At 35.5% G+C, this 24,783-nt stretch overlaps 2 protein-coding genes and 1 long non-coding RNA gene across 4 annotated transcripts in view; all 3 read left to right on the forward strand.

Annotated features, from left to right (window-relative positions):
* Positions 1–409: 409 nt before the first annotated feature.
* Positions 410–3,074, forward strand: LOC113049324 (uncharacterized). Its single transcript, XR_003276596.1, has 3 exons — positions 410–456; positions 1,372–1,474; positions 2,603–3,074. It is a non-coding gene; the product is annotated as an uncharacterized LOC113049324 (long non-coding RNA).
* A 2,904-nt stretch (positions 3,075–5,978) lies between these two features.
* Positions 5,979–13,187, forward strand: LOC113049322 (junctional adhesion molecule A-like). 2 transcript variants are annotated; one of them, XM_026211585.1, is made up of 10 exons: positions 5,979–6,232; positions 7,926–7,985; positions 8,295–8,411; positions 8,552–8,692; positions 9,243–9,445; positions 9,907–10,009; positions 11,880–11,991; positions 12,109–12,121; positions 12,225–12,273; positions 12,444–13,187. In XM_026211585.1, exons 1-9 carry the CDS (start codon positions 6,190–6,192, stop codon positions 12,267–12,269), a joined length of 837 nt encoding a protein of 278 aa, XP_026067370.1. In that variant the 5' UTR covers positions 5,979–6,189; the 3' UTR covers positions 12,270–12,273; positions 12,444–13,187. The 2 variants fall into 2 exon arrangements, with proteins under 2 accessions (XP_026067370.1, XP_026067369.1); XM_026211584.1 differs by having other exon boundaries at positions 11,880–11,987.
* Positions 13,188–13,856: 669 nt separating this feature from the next.
* ubash3ba (ubiquitin associated and SH3 domain containing Ba) overlaps positions 13,857–24,783 on the forward strand; it is a 28,520-nt gene continuing 17,593 nt past the window's right edge. Inside the window, exon 1 of the mRNA XM_026211587.1 lies at positions 13,857–14,384. Within this exon, the coding sequence (XP_026067372.1) occupies positions 14,257–14,384 (128 nt within the window). The 5' untranslated portion in view covers positions 13,857–14,256. The remainder of the gene's footprint in view (positions 14,385–24,783) is intronic.

Consider the following 24,783-nt stretch of genomic DNA (forward strand, 5'->3'; position numbering starts at 1 on the left):
GGCCACTGCCCCTCAAAATGTCTGTGCACGGCCCTGGTCTAAAGCGAAACAAGCCTCGATATGCACTTCACGGAAAGCTGCTGGGATTTCTCAATACGCACTCAGAAGCCTTGGCACAGAACGTAATATCACTAAAGCATAGCTCCCTTTAAAAAATGTGTAGGGGTTCTGGAGTAGCCATGTTGGATCCTCCTCCATCTCTTGATAGACGACTGCATTGACTTTGGATTTGATAAAACACAATAGTCAAACACCAGCAGACATCACGGCACCCCAATTCATCACTGACTTTGAAAACTTCACACTGGACTTCAAGCAGCTTGGATTCTGTGTCTCTCCAGTCTTCCTCAAGACTCCAGACCTTGATGTCCAAATGAAATGCTAAATTTACTTTTATTTGAAAAGAGGACTTTGGACCACTGAGCAACAGTCCAGTTCTTTTTCTCCTTAGCTAAGGTAAGATCCTTCTGATGTTGTTTCTGTTTCATAAGTTGCTTGGTAGCCCTTTTCCTGACTCCAGCTTCAGTCCTCTCCTTATGAAGCACTCCCAAGTGTTTGAATCGGCTTTGCTTGACAGTATTCTCAAGCTTGCAGTCATCTAGCTTTATATATCATGTCATCTAGCTTTTCTGTCTGTAAAAAAAAGCTAATCTAAAAATAAAAAAAAGAACAATCAAATATACCTTTCTTTCATTTTCCAGCACCTGTGTATTATTCACTGTTGCTTGTGAACCTTTTCCTTTCCATATGCTTTGTATATGCTTTGCAAATATGGACAAACCAGTGATTGGGATGTTTTCTACCAACAGTTGGGTTCAATAATAAGCAGTAACCCAATCGCTGGGTTTGTCCATATTATTTAACCCAGAATATTTTTTAAGTGTGTGAACACCCATATTTACATGAGGGAGGAGGAAGTAAGACAGAAACAATTATTCTTAAACCCCTGAAACTTTTATTATGTTTTGATGGCATATAACTAACAATAACAATAAGTTCCTCCTATAACATGTGATGGACGGAATGAATATTGTTCTTTCAGTGAATTGACATTTTGATTTGAAAAATGGACTTAGTGGCAATAAAGAAATGATGGGCTCCATTTCGGTATTACCCTGTTCAACAAGTAAAGAAAGTCAAGTGTCAATTTTGAGTTTAAATCGCACTTCAGAGAAAAGTTGCAATTACCTATTTCTTTTTATATCCTCTGAGGCTTCCATAATATATATTCACAACAAATGACTGAAACGTTTCAAAAATTCAGAACTATATATTTCTAGAATTTAAATGTCACTTTGAACGTGTCGTTAGTTTGGTATTGTTTTGGAAGATTGTAGATTATATTTGTAAAATGTATTTCTGTGTGTTTAGGACTTTGCGAGTGTGTCTAAGTTGGATACCGGTTCATATTTCTGTGAGGCCAGTAATGGAGAAGGTGCCCCTCAGCGTGGAGATGCAATGCGCATGGAAGTCCGTAAGTCAGCATTCTTACACAATATGCAATTCAATTTTTAGTATTTGAAGGGTTTGGATAAGTATGGGAAAACGTTTCCAGACTACAGCACCTATTCTGTTGTTTTAAATATTCTGTGAAGGGCATTGATGGTTTCAGTTTACAACATGTTTTTGAAGCGTTGACCACTGTAGCCAATCACAGACATGTTTGTTGAGGGTGTGAACACAACGTCCTATCAGATTACTCCTATCCGAGTTAGTGGGTAAGTTGCACCATCTGGGATGTAAAATGACCATCTGACCAAATCTGTTTCAAACCCATGTGAAAAAATAACTGTTTGAAAACTAATTTAAAAATGTGCTTTTACAGACAGTGATATTTATTTTCTTAAAGATAACTTTAGCAACATAAAACCAACCAAATTAAGTTTAAATTTCAATATTTAATTGTTTGCATCTCTGAAACAATATGTTGAACACCAAAGTTGTAGCCTTCCTAAAAATAGACTAAACTTAGAGTTTGTTTGATTGCAGTTTGAAAGATCTGGAACTTAAACTGATAGTAATCAAAAGAACCCACAGATATGATATTGCTGTCAGATATCCTGTCAGATACCACATTCGGTAAAGCAAAAAAAAAAAAAAAAGTGATATTATCCGTCAGAAATGTTATTAACGCTATCAAAACATTAATAAATTAAGGTACCATATAACAGTAGTGCAGAGATCTGTAGAACAAGTATTTTTCATCTATGCTATTTCATACTGTAATAAAATTAGTAGTAAAAAGTCATGCCAACAACATTCATAAGGGCCCTAAACAAAATGATCATCTACAAAGCAATGGTTATTAATGAAAACTATAACAGTAATAATAGGCTTATGTGTTGCTGAATTAAACAACTGATAAAATTATATGCCCCTAACCTAAAGTAATGGTGCAATGTGATATCATTTAACAATGCTCATTCCTACAAAACAGAGAAAGCATCTTTCACAAACATCTACATATCTGTCTCTTTTAAAGAGTTTAGTGTATATAATGAGTAGGGTTATTATAGCACAATTCCCAGACCACACTAATTTTCAAACCCTGGCTACGGCCGTGGTGCCTTCCATTTGCTAAATGTGCTTCTCCTTTTCACAGGCTGTCAGAAAATATGTGTGGCTCCAGAATACATGGTCACATGACAGTAAAAGTGTACAGTTGCCAAGATGCAGGGGGTGGGTCAACTTACCCCACTCTCCCCTACTTCCATTGAAGATGAGACAGAAGCTGGCTCTAAGAGTAAGGGAGACCTCACTTATATAAACATCTACAATAAAGTCTGAAATTATTACAGAGTGTGCGATCTTCTCTTTTAGTCATATACTTGTAACAACTGGATAATTTGTATTAACAAGCACCCACCCTCCTTGTACCCCTTTTTTTGGTTTGGGCCACTGCCCCTCAAAATGTCTGTGCACGGCCCTGGTCTAAAGCGAAACAAGCCTCGATATGCACTTCACGGAAAGCTGCTGGGATTTCTCAATACGCACTCAGAAGCCTTGGCACAGAACGTAATATCACTAAAGCATAGCTCCCTTTAAAAAATGTGTAGGGGTTCTGGAGTAGCCATGTTGGATCCTCCTCCAGTTCTCACACAATGAAGGAAGATCAGTGAAGGGATCCGGAAGGTCCCCTGAGGTCCATAACCAAGTAGTTGTGATTTAAATTGTTTCAACTGGTACAAAAACTAGAATTAGTTATAGTTGGAGCTGCGACAACTTGGACAAAAACTTTAAATCACATTCAACATCCCTGCTTTGAATCCAAGACTTTGTCATAATTTCAGATGTTTTTAATTAAATTAATTAAATTGTATATATTTTAAGTTATTTACTAATATTCTAGTATAGTCTAGTATTTTAGTACTATATGTTCAGTATTTTTAACTACAATGTTTTTTAATCAATCATTTGTCAAACAAAACATCCAGATCTATTTTCATCTCCTGCTTCTAAACATTAATGCTGGTTCTTCAAGCACCTCTGGGTCTGAAAATGCACGATGCAAAGATCTTCACCTTATAACATATTAAATCTATAGGCCTTCTGTTGTTAATAATTCTGTTGTCTTCCAGTTTGTCATTATAACTTTGCAGAAGTATTGACTTTTCATTGTGTAAGATATGTAAAAAACATTAATGCTGTTTGAGAAGTACTTATTCTTTGTCCAATTGTGATGTTGGGGGATGTTTCTTTTATCTGTTCAATATGCAGGCCATATCACAGTGTAATGTAGGACTGAGATTTACTGAGGTGACACAAGCAGACACTAGAGATTATTAGGGATGTGAGAGGGCATGAAATATACTGGTTAAGTAGATCCAAATGAGTTGTATGCCTTTCAAAGCAAACAGAGCTCCCTCCTCACCTAACCTACAGTAAGACAGTAAAAACATAAAGGAATATTCCAGGATAAATCAGGGTTATATTCTATGATCATTTGAAACAAAACATTTCAACAAACTATTTAAATACCATATATAAAAAATTCCTCCTCAGCCCAAAAACAAACTATCTTGCAACAACAGCTTGTTACAAAATGGTTAGATGTATGTTATCAGGAAATAAAACATATTATACAGCATCTCCATTAAGCTTGTCAGCAGATGGAAGCATAAAGTGCTCCAAAATCTCTTGATAGACGACTGCATTGACTTTGGATTTGATAAAACACAATAGTCAAACACCAGCAGACATCACGGCACCCCAATTCATCACTGACTTTGAAAACTTCACACTGGACTTCAAGCAGCTTGGATTCTGTGTCTCTCCAGTCTTCCTCAAGACTCCAGACCTTGATGTCCAAATGAAATGCTAAATTTACTTTTATTTGAAAAGAGGACTTTGGACCACTGAGCAACAGTCCAGTTCTTTTTCTCCTTAGCTAAGGTAAGATCCTTCTGATGTTGTTTCTGTTTCATAAGTTGCTTGGTAGCCCTTTTCCTGACTCCAGCTTCAGTCCTCTCCTTATGAAGCACTCCCAAGTGTTTGAATCGGCTTTGCTTGACAGTATTCTCAAGCTTGCAGTCATCTAGCTTTATATATCATGTCATCTAGCTTTTCTGTCTGTAAAAAAAAGCTAATCTAAAAATAAAAAAAAGAACAATCAAATATACCTTTCTTTCATTTTCCAGCACCTGTGTATTATTCACTGTTGCTTGTGAACCTTTTCCTTTCCATATGCTTTGTATATGCTTTGCAAATATGGACAAACCAGTGATTGGGATGTTTTCTACCAACAGTTGGGTTCAATAATAAGCAGTAACCCAATCGCTGGGTTTGTCCATATTATTTAACCCAGAATATTTTTTAAGTGTGTGAACACCCATATTTACATGAGGGAGGAGGAAGTAAGACAGAAACAATTATTCTTAAACCCCTGAAACTTTTATTATGTTTTGATGGCATATAACTAACAATAACAATAAGTTCCTCCTATAACATGTGATGGACGGAATGAATATTGTTCTTTCAGTGAATTGACATTTTGATTTGAAAAATGGACTTAGTGGCAATAAAGAAATGATGGGCTCCATTTCGGTATTACCCTGTTCAACAAGTAAAGAAAGTCAAGTGTAAGAACAATATGTTGCATATTTGTTTTATTAAAGACAATATCCATAATAAACCTACACATACATTTTTATAGTGTAGGCCTCCATACAAGTATTTGGGTTTTTGTTATAAAGCTTGTGTTTATACTTTGTATATGAATATAAAATATATTTATGCAAAATAACTTAATAGTGAGTAACAACAAAACTGTAGTCATTTGTATAAGCATGTCAATGTTTTTAGGGTAAAAAAGAATGCTGTCACAGACACAACCATGGTAACCAGTCTCCATACAGCTGATTTGATTATATCTCTGCCCAGCCCTATGAGAAATACCAAACCACATTTACATACTGTGGTTAGTCAAGTTTTTTTTTTCAGAGATAAGTGTGCTGCTGGTGTCATTTTGTTCTACTCTGCAGCAGGTAGTCTGTAATAATAATAATAATAATAAATAATAATAAAAATAATAATAAAAATCTAAAAACATTTACTTATTTTCCAACTTCATTTTCTCTGGCTCCACAAGTTTTCCTTAATAGATGTCATGCAAGACAGATATATCATTTCATTTTCCAGCATTTTATGTCTTCTTTATGAGTTCCAGCTGAATTTTCTCAGCTAAAGACAGATACAGGGACAAGATCAGTTGTACTGTATGCATATACTGTAATGCCATGAAATCACATTTTTATAAAAAAAAAAAAAAAAAAAAAAAAAAACATTACTCTTTACTCTACCCTGAAAGGTTAGTTCCTGAAAATCGTATCTATCTTACTAAAAATGCATACAGATTTCACAATAAGGATATGTAAGCTACGGTTTAAACTTCCAAACCGGGCTTATTCCAGGAAGTAGTTTGTCTTTCTTGCACCTGCGTTTACTTTCGTGACGTCACGCAGGAGCGTACAACCAATCCCACACGGCCCATGTAACACAGTATCACTCCGATCACTCAAGCAGGGCGTTTGTCTACCTTTCAGCTTTTCATGACTCAGCTGAGCTTTGCGAGGGCATAGCAAATACACAACTCCCTGGAAGTTCTCGTAAAGTAATATAAAACCAGCTTTTTATTTATTTTTATCTTTAAAAAAAAAAGGAATATTTTGGAAGCCATTGGAGCAAGTGGATATGTTGACCTTTGTCTTTGTGTGCCTCGCTATTTCAGTCACAGGTAGGAATCGATGTTTTCAGTGTTTGAATCATGTTTACATATAATTTTAATCACGTCCTGTTATTGACTGATGTATTCTGTGTAATATTTAATGTAAACTTTTAATATATAGGCTATATGCTATGCATTGCTAAAACATTTAATCAGCGATTTTCCACATTTATTCATTTAAATAATGCATTATTATTTTGCGTAAAGTGGAATTTAGCTTTTACATAAACGTTTTTTTTGTACTGGTCAGTAAAAACAGAAAACATAACTGAGTATCTGCCAAATGTGGCCTTATTTGACCAGTTCCCTAAAGTAATCGTTATTTTGAACCAGTTGTTGTTGAGATTAATGGTATTTCAGAGGAACCACTTGAAGCCGAACCGGTTTTAAGTGTGGTATGATCTCATTCTTAAGCAATGACTCAAAGGATTCAGTGAACCGAGTCAACTAAGAGCACTTCGAAATATGATTCTATACAGCGCTTCATGCGTAGCAAAATTGGGCATATCTGCTTTTGTTACGGTACCTAATTGTCCTAACTTAAATTTGGTATTTATGTCGACTAGAAACAGCATTTTAAATATCATTTTATTGCTGTTTAAATGTCAAAGAAGGCCTTTCACGGTTCGATGGTATCACCTGTAGTCTGGAGAACCTGTAGTTCCACCTTGCCCATCCCCCATCCGAAACCCGAGCTCCACAAGCAGGAAATAGTGATCGCTGAAACTCAATCTAGAAAGAAAGAACAATTAACAGCAAAGCCACGGTATTTTAAGTTAAAAGGTGTTCTATTTTTATTATTGAATATTATAAGTAGTCAGCTTGTAAAATGAAACATCTATGCTAATTCTTGATAGCATTAACTGCGCGCATACACACGAAACAAGGCTAGTATTGAGCAAACAGAGAAACTGTCGTCATGAATTCACAGTATTTGAGTATCGTGTTTGTTTATATTGTAGCTGTTTCCCTCAAGTACACATGGGGAAAACTGTTTCAGATTGGCAAATAATATGGGAAACTTGCTGAATTAAGTAATTGTCATTCATGTTTGTCAGTGAATGTGAATTCGTGGTATATTGGTTTGTTTATCATATGGTTGTTTATCCGTTTCTTTTTATTTCAGAATAGCTGTTGGAAAAGCAGTTGTATCTGCCCTAATGTCAGAACGTTTCTGGCTTTCATCTGTTGCATGTCTATATTTGTGGTAGAATAAAGGGTTCAGTTTTTTAATGAAACCCCGCACATTTCGCCAGTGTCACAGTTATTGTTTTAGCAAGTCTGCATTTTGATTCCATTTTGGATGATGGAGCTGTATAAAAGACCTTTAATTGTTTCTCTTTTTGGTCTTGTGACCCAACATAAGTGCAAGCTTATCTTTAAAATTTGAAATGTAATTTGTCTACCATTTTCGTGTTGGAAAGGATCTAAAATACGTTTGATATCAATCTGAAACATTTACAGTTTCACCAACCTGGCAAGGGTGTCCAATGGGTCTATAGAACACACACATGGGATGTGTGTAAACCTACTTTAATACTGTTGAAGGATAATAGGTTTCCTTTAATGCTGAAATGTTCATGAATGCATCATTCTACTCTCGGTACTGTTAATGCAATTTATAATGTGTTGAGTCAATGTAATTTAAAGAATAATTTGTTATTGATTAAATAAGAATTGAGTCCCTCTCTTCTGTCTACAGGACTGCGCGCTTTTACGGTTACTGTTGCTAATCCCTCAGTACAGGTGAAAGAGAATGAGGGTAAGTTTCATTTAGCTTTTTATGTTTGTTTGTCTTTAAATTATAATTATTTCCATGAGTCAGTAGGCAGCCAGATATAAATAATAAAGTAACTATAATGTAGTGCCTGCATACTCTTTGAATTGTAATTGAAGAATAATAATTTGTGAGGTGTTAAAAATATCCTGGGGAGCCTCTGTCTAGTCTACTGGCTGGCCTAAGGACAGGTCTGCCTATTTTGGGTGGTCCTGGTTTAAGCTTTTTTTTCTTTTTTTATGTGAAAAACATTTATGCACAAAGTATAACTTTTTTTTTTTGTCTTTTTTCTAGGAGTTGACTTGAAATGTACCTACAGTTCTGACTTTGGGACATCACCCAGAGTAGAATGGAAGTTCAGGGATCTCAAGGGCTCTCAAACATTGGTCTACTTTGATAACCAGCCAACTGGTATGGATAAAAACTTTACTGTTGTCATCCAGTTCATTATTATAACCTTGCAGTAGCATTCTCTTATTGTTTGTTGATGTGTGAAAAGTGTATGGAGGAAAATATATAGCATTGTGCATTTATTTTTTTTCTTTCATTAGGGAACTATGCAGGCCGTATCACAGTGTATGATGGAGGACTGAGATTTAACAAGGTGACACGAGCAGACAACGGAAACTATGATTGTGAGGTGTCTGGAAATACTGGATATGACGAGAAGACCATCAAACTCACAGTCCTTGGTAATTAATGTTGTATGATATACATGAAATCATACTACCTGTGAGCTTTATTATGATGTCATCATAAATCACAACCCTAGCTTGTAAACAGCAAATACTTCTGTATTTAACCCATCGGAAGTGCACACACACACACACACACACTGTGAACACACACCCGGAGCAGTGGGCAGCCATTTATGCCACGGCGCCCGGGGAGCAGTTGGGGGTTCGATGCCTTGCTCAAGGGCACCTAAGTCGTGGTATTGAAGGTGGAGAGAGCACTGTACATGCACTCCCCCCACCCACAATTCCGTCCGGCCTGAGGCTCGAACTCACAACCTTTTGATTGCGAGTCCGAGTCGCTAACCGTCAGGCCACGACTTCAAACCAATATGCTATTTTAAGATATTTGGAAAAAATTATACATACTGAAATTATTTATACACCTGAAAGTCAGTGGGGTTTGGCAATGTTTATATTTAACAATGGATAGCATAGAATATTGCTCTGATGAAATATAATAAACCAAACAGTCTTGTAATTCCCACTGTGTTTCCCTCCACTACAGTGCCTCCTTCCAAGCCTGTATCCAGAATCCCTTCATCCGTCAGGACAGGCAGTAACGCTCGCCTGACCTGCTTCGACACAGATGGCTCCCCTCCATCCAGCTATAAGTGGTACAAAGACAACATTCTCCTCCCCGAGGATCCAACCTTGTCCTCCAATTTTAAGAACCTCACTTACAAGATGGATGTTAAAAATGGTAACCTGGTGAGTGTTCATCTACAATATCAGAAAAAATTAATAAAATAACAAGCATATATAATGAATGTGTGTGTAAAAATTATGGAAGTTTGTTTCTGCCAAAAGATAAAAAGGATAATTTATCGACTATCTCACAATTCAAATTTTTTTTTTTTTTTTTGCTTTCTCTTGCAATTATGACTTTAGAAATGGAAATGCAAGAAAAAAGTCTGAATTAAGAATTTTTTTTTTTACATTTTGAGTTTATATCGCACTTCAGAGAAAAGTTGCAATTACCTATTTGTTTTTATATCCTCTGGTAGAAACAGGATTCCATACTATATATTCACAACAAATGACTGGAACCTTTCAAAAATTCAGAACTATATATTTCTAGAATTTAAATGTCACTTTGAACGTGTCATTAGTTTGTTGTTGTTTTGGAAGATTGTAGATTATATTTGTAAAATGTATTTCTGTGTGTTTAGGACTTTGCGAGAGTATCTAAGTTGGATACCGGTTCATATTTCTGTGAGGCCAGTAATGGAGAAGGCGCCCCTCAGCGTGGAGATGCAATGCGCATGGAAGTCCGTAAGTCAGCATTCTTACACAATATGCAATTCAATTTTTAGTATTTTAAGGGTTTGGATAAGTATGGGAAAACGTTTCCAGACTACAGCACCTATTCTGTTGTCTTAAATGTTCTGTGAAGGGCATTGATGGTTTCAGTTTACAACATGTTTTTGAAGCGTTGACCACTGTAGCCAATCACAGACATGTCTGTTGAGGGTGTAAACACAATGTCCTATCAGATGAGTAGTCGGAGAAAATCCATTCAATATTGTTTGAAGTACTGGAATTTTTAATTCAGTTCTACAGTACCAAGAAATTGTACTGGTGTTGATACAGACTAATGAAATTTGGTTACTGTGACAACACTAGTTTTTAGAGTATCAAATTGTGAGTTCAGTGTTGTGAATTAAACCTTTAATCATTACACCCTTAATTTAATTTGTTTTTTCATTATGAAATATGGTCTGAAAAATCTACAGAGGTGTCTGGAAAGGTGTGGAATTTTGAAATGGAAAATGTTTCCCTGGTATGTAACACTGTCATTGCTTTCAAATAATGGCTGTACTTAAATTTCACTGCATTATAAAACTTTAAAAGGCTTCTTCGTAGATTGTCAGATTTGATCAGGTGTACCTACTTGTGTAAGTTTTTAAAAGAAAGTTAAAGTAACGAATAAAAAGACAACAGATTTATTGACGGAAGCTTATAAAGAGGAATTCCCCATGTTTTGGGGAGCCCTTGAAGTTTGCTACTATATTTGGAAATTCAGTACAGTTGAAAAAATGCTGTCTAGAGATGGTAATCCCATACAGTAGAAGTCTGTCTGACAGCACACGATACTCAGAGAATTATACTTTATGCTGTAGATTTGGTCTCAAATTATTTTCTTTCTTTCTTCATAACATATTGGTTACTTAATAAAGGCCTGTTCCAGGGTCTCCAAAGGTCCTTAAAAAGACTAAATTTAGTTGTATTAAATTTAAAGCCATAGCAAATCTTAAATGGTACAATAAAAGTCTTTATAATTACAAAAGGACTTAAATTTAGGGATGCACAAAAATCATGAAATGGATTAATGAGGGAAACTGACTGTCTTAATTTTAGTGTTAGTTAGGCCAGCAGGGGGTGCTCACTCTACGGCCTGTGTGAGTCCTTATGCCCCAGTATAGTGCATATACAGTATATTTTTTTTTATACTGTAAAAAAAAAAAAACCTTTCCCTTCAGATGAGACGTTAAACCGAGCTCCTGACTCTCTGTGGTCATGAAAAATCCTATGGCACTTCTCATAAAGATTACGGTATGGCCTCCTAATTATCCCCATCCAGTGAACTGGCCCTATCACTCTCTCTCCTCTCCACCTGTAGCTGGTGAACGCACTGGCCCTGTTTTACTATGGCTGCCATTGCATCATTCAGGTGGATGCTGCACACTGGTGGTGGTAGAGGAGAGACCCCTCATATGATTGTAAAGTGCTTTGGGTGTACAGCAATACACAAAGCGCTATATAAATGCCTCATTCATTCATTCATTCATTGAAAATTTCACTTTGTTTGTAATGCCTGAAAGCATTCATGAGTTCTTGCAGTTACAGGGGAAAGTGCTTTATGTCTGTATTCCAGAAGTGCCACCTACTGGAAGGGAATTAATTTTCATTTTCAGTAAAGCCATCTGCTCTTTTTGTGTAGACCAATGTGATAGTTGACCAATTTTTGGTGCAAACAAGACTTAAATCCCACTCTTTTTCTCGATTATTTAAATAGCAAAATTTTTTACTTTTATGACTCTCTAAAGAGAGAGAATCAAATATGATTTTTGATATGTCTTGTATTTACGTCTCTAAAAGAACTTCTTGATTTACTTAATTTTGATATTTTTATTTGTTATAGATGATCTAAATGTTGGTGGCATTGTTGCGGCAGTTATTATTGCTTTGCTGGCAGTTGGATTGCTCCTCTTTGGTCTTTGGTTTGCCAGAAAAAAGGGATATCTGCCAAGTAAGTTCTTACTGCATTAGTGTGTGTGTTTGAGAGCGATTGAGAGAGAGTAAGAGATTTAACTATAATAATTAGAAATTCAAAATGATTAACTTATTTGCATATGCTTTTTTCCCCACAGAAAAAATAGAAAGGTAAGAGTTGTTTTCTTTTCTGTGGCACATTTAACCTTATTTCTGACATATCATACTATAAAAAAAATTCTGTAATGTAATATATATAAATGATCTCTTGCAGCAAGCCAAAACAAAAAGCGGTTTATACACAGCCCGGAACAGATGATGATGTAAGTCTTGATGTAATATCTTGCTAAGTTGTGTAAATTTATATTAATCAGGATCTTTCTTTTCAAAAGTTGATTTTGAATGTCCTTTTCTAAATGTGCCCTTTTCTACCAACAGAGTAGTGGCAATGCTAAAATAATTATATTTACTGTGTTTTGTGTGTCTGTTTCAGGAGGAATTCAGACAGAAATCATCTTTTATTGTGTAGTCTGTGCTACTCTGCATGAAACGTGGAGATCTAGTGCCTAGATCAAGTTCATACAAATCAGGATCAGTGTATATGTGACGGGAAATGCCTTCCTACTCTGCTTTCCTTGCTGGTTGACCATAGAAATATTCAAAAGCAGCAATTGTAAATGTTCAGATTTAATTTTAGGAATCTAGACCTGTTTGGTTTTGTAGAAATGAATAGAAATGTAATTTGTTGAAATATGATTAGTCTGTTAGTGGAACACAAACCTAACGGGTCTAAGATCAATTCTCTATTTATAGAATTCACTTTGTTGTTTAGTTATGTGTGGACTAAGATGTCCAGTGCTGTTTTTACACAACTCTGGACTATGAGATGGAAACTTTTTGGGGAAGAGAAGGTACTATGAATGTTCCCCTTTCAGGATATAATATCCCCTCTCCTTTATAAAAACATTTGCTGTACATTGTAGTCATTTGATATGTGGTTTATGTCACTTTTTTATGATAGAGTACCTTGTGTGTTTTATGTGTTTATACCTTTTATGAAATGTAAATAGATCTTTCTGTCTTTTTATTAGATTTATTTTAAGATTTGAAATGGTGCTTAATTGGCCTTTCTGAATGATTAATCTGGAAAGAAATTACATACTCCCTTTTGTTTGGTTTAACTTTTAATGTGTTACTTGATACCATTCTTCTAATAAATGAAATTTACTGAATATGACTTAATGAATATATAAGATGCTGACATTTCTCTGGTTTTCTCTTTCATGCAGAAAACTGCTTGTGAACGTTAAATTAAGCAATGTTATTTGTGGTTGCCTCATCTGAACAATATGACTCTGATTCTGTGAAATATCACTTCTCTATTTGGAATTAGTGTATTTATTTCACATTATTTGTAAACGTGAATACAAAATCTGAGGCTAACTATGACGTTCTGAATAAGACCGCTAGGCGGCAGTGTAGGATCAAATGTTTTGCTTTGATTACAGTTCATTCACCGAATTACAGAATGTATGATTTTTTTCAAGGTTTTTATTTCGCTCTCTTTTGTGGGGCTGGTGACATACAGACATTTTTAAAAATGAAAGCGCTTATCCTCCAGGCTCCACATGATGCGTTCCACGTGCTACCTGCACGCAGTTACATAGGAGCGTTCAAATGAATGTGAGAAGACGTCAATGACGATGATGATGCTCTCACTGAACTGCGCTGCCTGCCATTAGAGCGCATCTGCTCAGGCGTCACCTTTCAAAACTGCGACTTTAAGGGTTGGGGGCGGGGCCTGGCGGACTCCGTCTGCTGATTGGCTACTTCCGCTTTCAGTCAAGCCCCATTCATAAATAAGTCATGTATAGGAGGTACCAATGTAACAAGTATTGGTAGTTTTCGCACGCGACGCGCCCGCTACAGCATTTCTAACTTTACCCCGAGCCGCGTGTGGCTCCGGCGAATTATATTTATTCCGGTGGCGGACAACGACAGCGTTGTTTATCGATACTCGGAGCAAATGAGATTGACTTCCGACTGGTGACCCCTTTCTCAAACTGTAATGACATGAGCGCTCCAGCAGGAAGCTCAAATCATTTTGTGTTTAGAAACATTGTAGCGCGTCCGCCAAGACTTCTGTCTGTCCGACTGTGAGTGAATAATGGAGCGTTTTTGAACCAGCCTTTAACGCACATACTGTAGCGCACAGTCCGATGTTTTAAATGTGTGTCGTGTCCGTCCATTTGGACGCATCAAAAGTAAGCAAATCGCTGTTCTGAAGCCAAATGGAAAGCTGAACCATGGCAGCAAAAGAGGACCTATATACCAAAGTGGTTCCACGGATGCAGCGGCAGAACCGGCCAGGGACTGTCAAACATGGAAACAGTCTGGATGTTCTGCTCTCAATGGGCTTCCCTAAAACCAGGGCGTAAGTACCAGAGTTTCATCTCTCCCAGATCTCAGGCATCACGCAGCTGCGAGCACAGCTGTAAACGTTAAGAACACAAACGCTTATGATAAGAGCACAGCCAAACCGCTTGGAAACACGGCAGATATTTAAAACATTTAGTGTAAGTTGCTTTTCTAATGGCGTCGGTCTGGTTGAGTTATTGATTAACGTGACGAAATAGGCTCAATCGCCAATGGTTTACTGAGTGTAGAGTTCTTTTCCTGTTGCCTCATTAATCCGTTCTTATAAACTCGTCTTACATGTTCTGTCCAGACAGGACATGTTCAGCTACCAGCGCTTCCTCGAGCGGATGAGGTTGGCAGAGCTGGGAGGTCAGAGCAGAGAGCACCGCTGTCCATATTGGCGTTGTGTCAGCGCATCCGTAATTGCTGCCCGTTTTTCTCTTACAGTTATTTTCCTGGCATCATGGCACTTGAACGTGCAATCGTAAGGAATCTAATAATTCCGATTCTATGAACGATTTCGCAGTCCCTTTAGCAAATCAGAATTAAATTTAGTGCAGTTCTAGCAGATGGTGTGTTTGCTCAGACTTTTAATTGCTTTATCACAGAGCTGTTGCTTGGCACATCTAATAATCGGTCCTTACTGTTTTATAAGATTTCTAAACAAGCAAAACTTAAAATAACATATGGTATGTCGTTGTAACGTTAGTCAACAACTAAAACTAACTATCAATAAGCCATTCATTTGTTACAGTTTTGATTAATCTTTATTAACGTTAGTTAATAAAATCCAGCTGTTGATTGTTAGCTCGGGTATAATAAGGAATGTTAAAAGATACAACATTTCACTGTAATAATGTATTTGTAATTTTAGGCAATTGTATTTATATAGCACGTCATACATAAGCTTATTTCAAAGTGCTTTACATAAAAAGGAATTAAAATAATCAAAAATATCACAATAGATGAAAAGTAGTAAATGTTAAATGAACTGTTTAATAAGTGCTTTCAAATAAGTTTTCATTGTTAGTTCGTTAACCTTATTTTTTGCTAATTAACCACAAATGGAATCTTATTGCATCTTAACTGAACCTCTGTCGCTACATTTATTTATTTGCTTGTTTGATTAAACTACCATCTGCCACAACAAAAGCCTTGAAAGGGTTGTGATTTTTTTTTGCTTATTAAAAAAAACCCATATATATATATATATAATCATGATTTACACTCAGAAATCTTCTACAAAAGTAGTTTTATTCTATGTGGAGCGGGTGCCAACATTATATTACATGACCAGCCTCGTCATCTAGTTGCCAGTTGACTATTACTAATAGCAACAATAATAATATACTTATAGCACTTTGAGCAGCTGCTAAGAACGAGTTGTCTACATGCACACGAAAACAAACCGAATGAACTTTTAAAAACTGCATAATAGTAACAGTTCATGGTTCAGTTTAATTGAGTCAAATCAATTCAGTAACCACTCTGACTGATTCAAATGTGAATGTAAAAAGAACCAGTCATTTGTTCGGGAAATGTACCACACTTGCCGTGCTGTGCTGTGTTGTTTGTGGTGATAATATAGGCATTGCAGAGCCACAAAATAGTGATGCAGGAAAAAGGAAAAACTTACTGAGACTTTTGTTTTATTTTTTTTATTTTGGTGTTTCAGTACACTATTGGCCTAAGAATGCACAGTATGCAAGTCATTGTTCTCCAGTAATATTTGTAATGGAAGTGGTTCGGAAAGAGATCAATACAATTAATACAATTCAGCTCTTTACAAAAAGTGATGTCATACCATATGTGGCACCATACCTCTTCTCGAAACAGTGAGTGTCTTGGTTTAGAAGTTGCCAAAGCTGAACATCTGTGCTTCCCATCACTGTACTACATTGAGGAGGATGGTTGGAGTAAAGTATCTTCAACCAACCATGAAGGCTGCATTAGGTTGCTGTCAAAGGATGCTGTTCATCAAAATTACAGTTAATCTCTTCCTCTTTTAACCACACATATTTTCTCTCTCCTGTTCTCTCTCTGTCCCTCTCTCATGCATTTACTTTTAGCTTGGGCTTAATCCTGCAGTTCCCATAATCTGTGCGGAATCCTCCATGTCTCTGTTAATACAGTTTTGTGTCGAGATTGAGATTGTACAGGCCAAATGTTGCGTTGATGTTTAATCCAAGGAGAGTGAACAAAGGTGAATGGGACAAGATGTCCCAAGATGCCCCAAGATATTGTGTGTTGTGGAAATCTTTGTCCCTGTGGAGACTGTTGATGTTGTTTGTGAATGTATGTGGTCAGTGGATTAAACTGGTCATTGCACTTAACAGGAGAATTCTAAACATCTGGCCAAACATTTGTCATTTGCTGACACTGGATGCAGTGGTATGCTAGTTTTCTAGCCTTCTATGGTTAGTCCGTCTGTTTCTGACAGCATTTAAGAGTTTGCATAACATGCTATTAAATGTGATGAGTGTCATATACATAGATTAAAAGATGATTAGCCATAGTGTATAGTTTTGGATCGATGGAAACAGTTGACCGTGTCTTTAGGAGAAAGTAAAGATTTGAAAATAATGTTGTGATCAAGGGAAAAAGAAGCTCTGTAGTTTAGATAGTTGAAATGTAGTTAACAGTTTGTTAATCACTAATTAATACCACCAGTTAATTGCATGTATTATATTTATCTCAGCAGCTGTGACCTTTTTACATTTGTATACATCATCTGTCATGCAATAAAACCATTGGGACAAAATTAAGTCATAATATAAAAAGCTGTTTTTTATTTGAAATTCAGGCCTTGTGTAGTCCCCCCCCCCCACTGTTTCTCACTTTCCATGCTTAATTGTCCACCCACATGTAATTGTAATCCACAACGAGAAAGTATTAACACTGGTAATCTGGTTAAGATAGTGATATAACATTCACTGAGTTTGTTTCTGAACAGAGAGACAGTTGGGACCACTTATTTTGTGTAGTCCGAATATAACAGATTACGACAGTTTCAGCATTGAAGGGGTCTTGAAAGGACAAACTGAGAATTCAGATATTTGACATTTGCATCATACTTTCCCTGTTCTGATAACCTAAACACGACCACACATGCCAGGAGACCCCATCGGTCTTGCAGCTGGAATTGTCACTGAGATAGATTGGCGGAAGACTTTGTTTTCAGTGGGGAGATAAGTGAAATGTAAGAAAAAATAGCTGTTTTATTAGAAAATGTTTGTACTTTGAGTTTTTGTTTTCTGTCGCTGTTACATTCTATTAATTAAGTTATGTTTGTTTAATCTAAATAAGTTTAGTTTGACCTTTATGCTACATGATGTTTGATATTTTCTGTTTCAACATTGAGTATTCTTAATAATCTATCTGTCCGATCATAATTATATAAACAGTACTGCAGTGCGCTCTTTGAAGTGTACTTTGAAGCCCTTTAAGCATTGTTTTACAAGCACTAGCTTTATATTTTAATATTTGTTCTGGACAAGAGACTCGGATGTGACATTGATGCTTAGTTTGGGCTGGAGTTTTCTGTGAAGTGGAATTATGTGTTAAGACACCAGCACGTATAATAAGCTACTGAGACAAAATAAGATCTCTACCTCACCGCTGCTCCCTGTTTATAGCATCAGCTAAAGCTCTAAGGTAAGATGCGGTGGGTAACTGGTTTAACCTTTAGTTAGAGTGAGACCTGTTCCATTTCTACACTTAAAAATGGGGTAACTTAACCATTCGAACATTTTATCCATATATACCTATATAAAGTGGGGTCAAAAGTAGCTATACACACAGATTGAATTTATATTGGAAAGTAATTGTCCATGCTCATTTCCACTGTTTTCACATTTATATTACCCTTTTATAGTCTAATACTCACTTAAAGTCATTCTTTATTATGGTTAAAATTGAAACGCACTGTTGCATTTTAAATTTAGCAAATCTCAGAATACATCAGTTTTCATACTGCACATTATAACGCTGTTTACATTCACTTGTAGCTTTTAATTATTTAGATTTTTTTTTATTCTGACAACAGTGTAGAATTTTAATGTTTATAGATTATGCATAATGAACAGAAAATAATTATTAGTTTACATGTATTATATGTGTGAAGTGGTCGACCGATATTGTTTTTTTTTTTTTTTTTTTGACAGCCGATGCCGATATCTTGGAAAGCAGTGTGGGACCGATAGCTGATATAATTTTTTTATTATTATTAAGAAATTTAAAATCATTTGACAATGTATTTAAAAATAAATGTGTAAAAGAAACATACTTATACTTTAGATGACAAAGTATTTTTTAACAAATAATTATTTTTGTTTTAATAAAAAATGTAATTAAAAAGGAAGTAAACATTGTAACCAACAGGGAAGGGATGGGACGGTACGCAAAAAAAAAAAAATCATACTGTTCGGTTCTACACACAACTTAAATCTGAACTGCGAATTCAGACAAAAATTATGTCAAAATGCCCGTCTTGGTAAGTATCCTATAGCAGACATATCCGGCTGAACGTAGGCCTACTGTGTCAGTGCACTGGATCAGTGAATTCTCTTAAAGTGACAGTCTTTATATTAATCGAACAGCAACAACAAAGAAATCACTCACTGCTCTTGATTAAAAAGCATTTGTAACTTTAATAAAGAATAATCTTTAATTTATACAGTCCAATATCCAATGCTGTTTTACATTAGATTATTTTATTCAATTTGTGTACCTAAAAACTAATGCTAGACCTATCAAAAAAAAAAAAAAAATCAGCGCTTTTTGTATCTTTACTCTATTGTATTTATTTGTACTGTTGCTTGTAGTTGGATAGAGTATTCTTTTTTTTCTTCTTTTTATTAGAAAGTATAGTTTTTCCATAAACATAGGACATACCGAATTGTACCGAAACCGTGAATCTAAAACCGAGATTCAAACCGAACCGTGAAAAAGCTGACGCAGAGAACACGTGATCATGCTGTATAAAAATGCACACTTCACAAGATCTCACAGCTGGGCTTGAGTTTGCAAAGTTTGTGAAATTAAATCGGTTGAACACTATATGTGTGTGATTACAAAATATCCACATTTTCAGTGTGATCTCAAACATTTGGACTGTAATATTTTGCCCCTTAAACACAGCTTAATTTCTGTGAAGTCAGAAATATACAGTTTTCTGTGAGAACAATACAGATTTGTATGTAATTACTAGGCCTTTTTGTCTTTTGCCACAACTTTGTTGTAACCAAATATGTACAAGTTTTGAAACAGTGCTTTTTTTTTTTTAGTTTTCCGTTTAAGTTTGTGGAGGCCAAACTTATTAGCTGTGTGTGTGTGTGTGTGTGTGTGTGTGTGTGTGTGTGTGTGTGTTAAGGTCAGTTAGAGTGGGAAGCTCTCATACATTGGATGGAAACACTGATGTTTCTGTGTCCCGGCTGCTTAGGGACTCTTTCCAGTTTCGCCTGATGATGCAGGAGTTGCACAAATTTTCCGCCAGAGAAAGGCAGAAGGAGAACAGAGAGAGGGTATGCAATGAGTTTTTATGCCTTTGTGTTAACTGGAAGAACGTATGTCATTCAGGTTTGGAAGAGCATGAGAAAATTATGTCACAATTTTCTCTTTTATTTTTTTTATTTTTTTGGTGAACCAGTCCTTTAAGATGATTGGCTTAGTTAAAAACAAGCACGTTTAAAGGACTGTAGTAAATTTTAAATACAAACAATGTATTTTAGATACTTTTATATGGTTTGTGTTCGAAACGTACTCATAGGCTTTGTAAGAGTAAAAGCAAAATGTGTTCTGGGTTTGGCCGTGTGTTGGTTTGTACATGAGTCATGTGTTCTGGCTGTCCATCACCTGTGGGGTGTGTAGATTTACATCTGCTCTCATTCTCATTCTGTTGCATCGACTCAACAAAGCTGTCTGATCTTCATTATATTGCAGTACATGATCATATTTGTCCATTCTTATATATTCAGTAATAATCTATGACTCAATGTCTCTTAATGACAACAAAGCCTCTGCTTTGTGTGTGTGGAGTCATCGCATGATGAGCTTCTCTCGGAGGAAATATGGGAAGGAAGGCCATGGCAGTGTGGTATCTAGAGGCTTGAGCTGAACAGAAAACGGTCAGCCCTTACTGTCCCACCAAATTATTGCAAACAACTGGCAGTTGGATAAACAAAAATATAAAATCCAAAATGTAACGTTTGGGTTGATTCGGCTTAAAAAATCTCTTAAATAGTTGTTTATCCTTGATGTAAAGTATTTATATCTGCTAGACCCGAATAAAGATGTCAGTAACCGTACAGACATTTTTACAAAAGGGTTCATATTTGAGCTTTATTATAGAATGGAAAAATCACAAACAAGATCACACTCATCAGTTTTTTCCTATACACTAGAGAGATTAAATGAAAAGCAAATGGAATCTTTTTCTGAAGTCTGTTGCTTATCAGACTTATGTATGTGCGTGTGTATATATGTGTGTGTGTCTGTGTATATGTATGTGTGTGTGGGTGTGTATTTAAGCGTTGCTTTGGAGTTCCTCTTTTGCATAGCTTAATCTTTATATCTATATCTGTATCTATATCTATCACTCTCTGTCTCTGTTTCTTTATATGTTTATACTCGCTATGCCGTTCAAAAGATTTGAAAAAGATTTTAAATAAATTGATTAAAAGTGTCAGAATTAAGTGTCAGTTATTCAGTTAATGAAAAAATGAATGTAACATGTATCACAGTAATACAAAAATATTGGGCAGCACAAGTGTTTCCAGCATTGATAATAATAAGAAATTAGTTTTAAGTTTTTTTTTTTTTTTTTTGAAGCACCAAATTAGCATATTAGAATGATTTCTGCACCATGTTAAGGATCATGTGACACTGAAACTGGATTAATGGCTGCTGAAATAAAATATCTATCTATCTATCTATCTATATATATATATAGATAGATAGATAGATAGATAGATAGATAGATAGATAGATATAGATATAGATATCTATAAGATATATATATATAAGATATATAATTATTATAATTTAGTTTTTTAAATAAGCACGCTTGGTATTCGTAAGAGACTTATTTTGAAAACATACAAAAATCATAATGATCCCAAATCTGAATGGTAGCGTACATATTTCTAATTTCTGTTTACTTCTCCTGTGGTTCTTTTTAGGAAAATAATCTGGAACAAATTGTTACTTAAAAAGATAAATGCGAACTTCATTACGTTTCCTGAGCTCTACAAGAGCAAACACTGAGAAGTAATATTTTTCTCTATCACCTTAGGCTAGTGGTTCCAAAGAATGCAAATAGATGAAATCTCAGCTCCAGACCTCTCTTCCCTCAGTACAGGTTTTAGAAGGATTACCAAGGTTATTTAGTAACTTTGTTATTGATTTAGCTAAATGGACTTACTTTTTTACTATTAACCTGAATGAAAAAACACTCTGTTCTCACTGTAAGTGAGTTTTTGAAGTCAAATAACAGTTTAAATAATTTCACAAATTTTCAATGTATAAAATTACAATTTAATGTTTATGAACAGTTCTCGTACACTTGCAGACTCCTTATAAACTCACAGTGCAAAGTTTGTCCGCTAAGAGGAAGTGCCCCATTTCAGGAAGTGGTTTGTGACCTTTAGAGAGCGCCGTGGCTGCTGGGACATAAAGGAACCCATATGTGTTCCGACACAGAGACGTGGGGGTGGAGAGACACATGCACTCTCAAAACTTCAAATGTATTGAGGAGGTACATGCACATACATATGTGCATATCTAAAATACCATGACACAAGTTCACAGAAACTGAATTGAAAGAGATACGTGAGAGATGTGTACACAGCCTCCTCTTGTAGTTGCTGCAAATATGAACTGATATATGTATAACCATATATTTGACTGAAGTGTGTAGTGTCAGGTGTACTACGCACTGAAAGAACAAACAGGCAAAAATACATCTTTATATTGCCTTGATATTCTGTCCTCACGTGTATTTCCATATAGTGAACTTAAATATTCCTTTAATAAAATTATCATGCTAACTGTGGTTTCCATCAAAATACCATAGTTGCTACAGAAAACACTTGACAATATGGTCCCATTATTTAATGCGTTAATTAACATCAACAGCATTTATACATTTGTTAACAATACTTAATAAAATTACTACTGTTCATTATTAGCTCATGTCAGCTCAGGTCAGTTAAATAATATTAACAGATACAAATTTGGATTTTAATGATGTATTAGTAAATGTTAAAATTAACTATGTTTCCATGGTAGTTCATGTTCACTGTAGTTAACTGATGTTAACTTAGAAATTATTACTAATATCATTGTTATTGTTCAATTAATTTGAGTTCTTTTATGACTTCTTACTAAACGATCATCATTTTTGTTGTTGTTACTGGTCTTTGGTGGAAACTAAGGGAGCTTTGGGTAAGTGTTAGCCAACTGGTCTTGTCTAATGGTTTAAAAATGAATAAACTGAGGGTTTTCTGTTCTGTCAAAAGATGTTTCTCTTCTCATTTACCCTGGCTATGAATAAACTAATGCTGAATAAATCATAGAGCAGACATGAATAAATCATTTTGAATAATCAAAAATGTTTGGGACATAATGTACCATAGCTTCTAAAGCTCTCTGTATTTATTCAGTTCTATAATAAAAAAAAACAACAAAACAAAAACAACTGTGGTAACTGTGGTACTTTGGCACAAACCAGAGTTGCCATTACTACATTTAGCTGTAGTTAATTTTGCATAATTATCCGAAATGTGTGATGTAACTCCAGGTAAATAAGTAACTTTAACCACACTGTAAAAATACATTAAAAAAATATATGTAAAAATACTGTTACATTTACTGAAGAAAATATATATTTACCAACTTATATTTCTTTAAGTGATATAATTGCAACATACCAACCTATCTGAAGTACCAAAATCTAGACAAAACACCTTCAGGATAACACACTTGACTCTAAAATAATGCAATAAATTATGTACATAACTAATATTAAAAACATAATAATAAAATATAGTAGATAAATCACGCTGGAACTTCTGGGAATGTCCCTTTTACTTTTTTCACTGCAAATGATAAGGTAATTTATAGTTTTTATTTGCAAAATCACTTTGCAGTAAATGATGTATAATACAACGTTAAACCATTTACAGTTTTTAATCATATGGTAAGGTAACTTGCAGTTAACAGTTTTTTATTTTATTTTATTTTTAACAGTGTAATGCGTGGTTTCTGTATTGAAGCCCTTACAAAAAAAAGTATTGTGCAAGTTCCGTGGTAGAGTCTTGATATATCAGACAGGAATACCATGGTACTTTGATATATTTAGTACTCAATAAATGTACCACAGAATTTGCATGGAAATTCAATACATAAGAGAGTACATTTAATCTTTTGTGTGCGTGTGTGTGTGTCAGTGTCAGTCTTCCTTCACACTACACGCAGACAAGCATTTTGAATTGTTTTTACAGTTAGAGTTACATCTCTTCTGGTAAAACCCTTGTGCTGATTCTATTTGATCCGAACCGAACACTGAATCTGAGAATATGAGACCGAAACACTACAGGGTCAAGCTCAAAGTTTCCGGCTGATGAGCTGTAATGGAAGAAGCAGCAGTGTGAATCTGATGGTGCCTGTGGAATCTAGACCTTCATACGTCTCGTTCTGTCTGTCGTGACATTTCTAAAAAGGCAGAAATTTTTGTTAATTGTTCAGTCACAGTGAATCATGTTTTAGTCATGCACACGCATGTTCAAACCCCTGGTCACACCTAAACACCATAGATGCATAGATCTTTGTCTCAAAGAGTTTCTAGCTCAACCACAGTTTTATAGGTTTCAGTGAAGTCAATTTGCTTACTTGTTCAACAGTAATTCACTTATATAAGAAGCAGTTTTTTTTTGTTAATGCATGAGTTAGATGAATAATTCCCATTTTTAATCCCCACTTAATGTATTGTGATTCTTTCTTCTTTATGCCCCGTTGGTTTTTTCTGTGTCTGTCTACATGCACAGTGTCACCATCTGCCCCGTCTCATGCACCCAAACCAAGCGAGAGAACACTCACAAAAGCTGTGAGTGTCTTCCCTGTAGTTCTAACATAATAAGCTGTTAACTAGCCGGGCTGAGAACACGAGACGAGCGTGAAAAGATCTTTACGGCCAGCCAGTCCTGTTACTTACAGAGGCAGAAGGGCTTATTGTCGGAGGATAACAATTGTGCATGAGGATATGTGCACGGAGGGAGAGAGCAGAACAATCAGAGACATCACACGCTGCATTTGGTATTCTTTCCTCTCATTTTCTCTGTGTGGGTTGGAGGAGAACTAAAAAGAATGGAAGAGAAAGAGAGATTGTGTGATAGTAAGATCCAAAATTAACACCCCTC

The sequence above is a fragment of the Carassius auratus genome, chromosome 30 (genome assembly GCF_003368295.1).
Source record: "Carassius auratus strain Wakin chromosome 30, ASM336829v1, whole genome shotgun sequence".
Classification (NCBI taxonomy): Eukaryota; Metazoa; Chordata; class Actinopteri; order Cypriniformes; family Cyprinidae; genus Carassius; species Carassius auratus.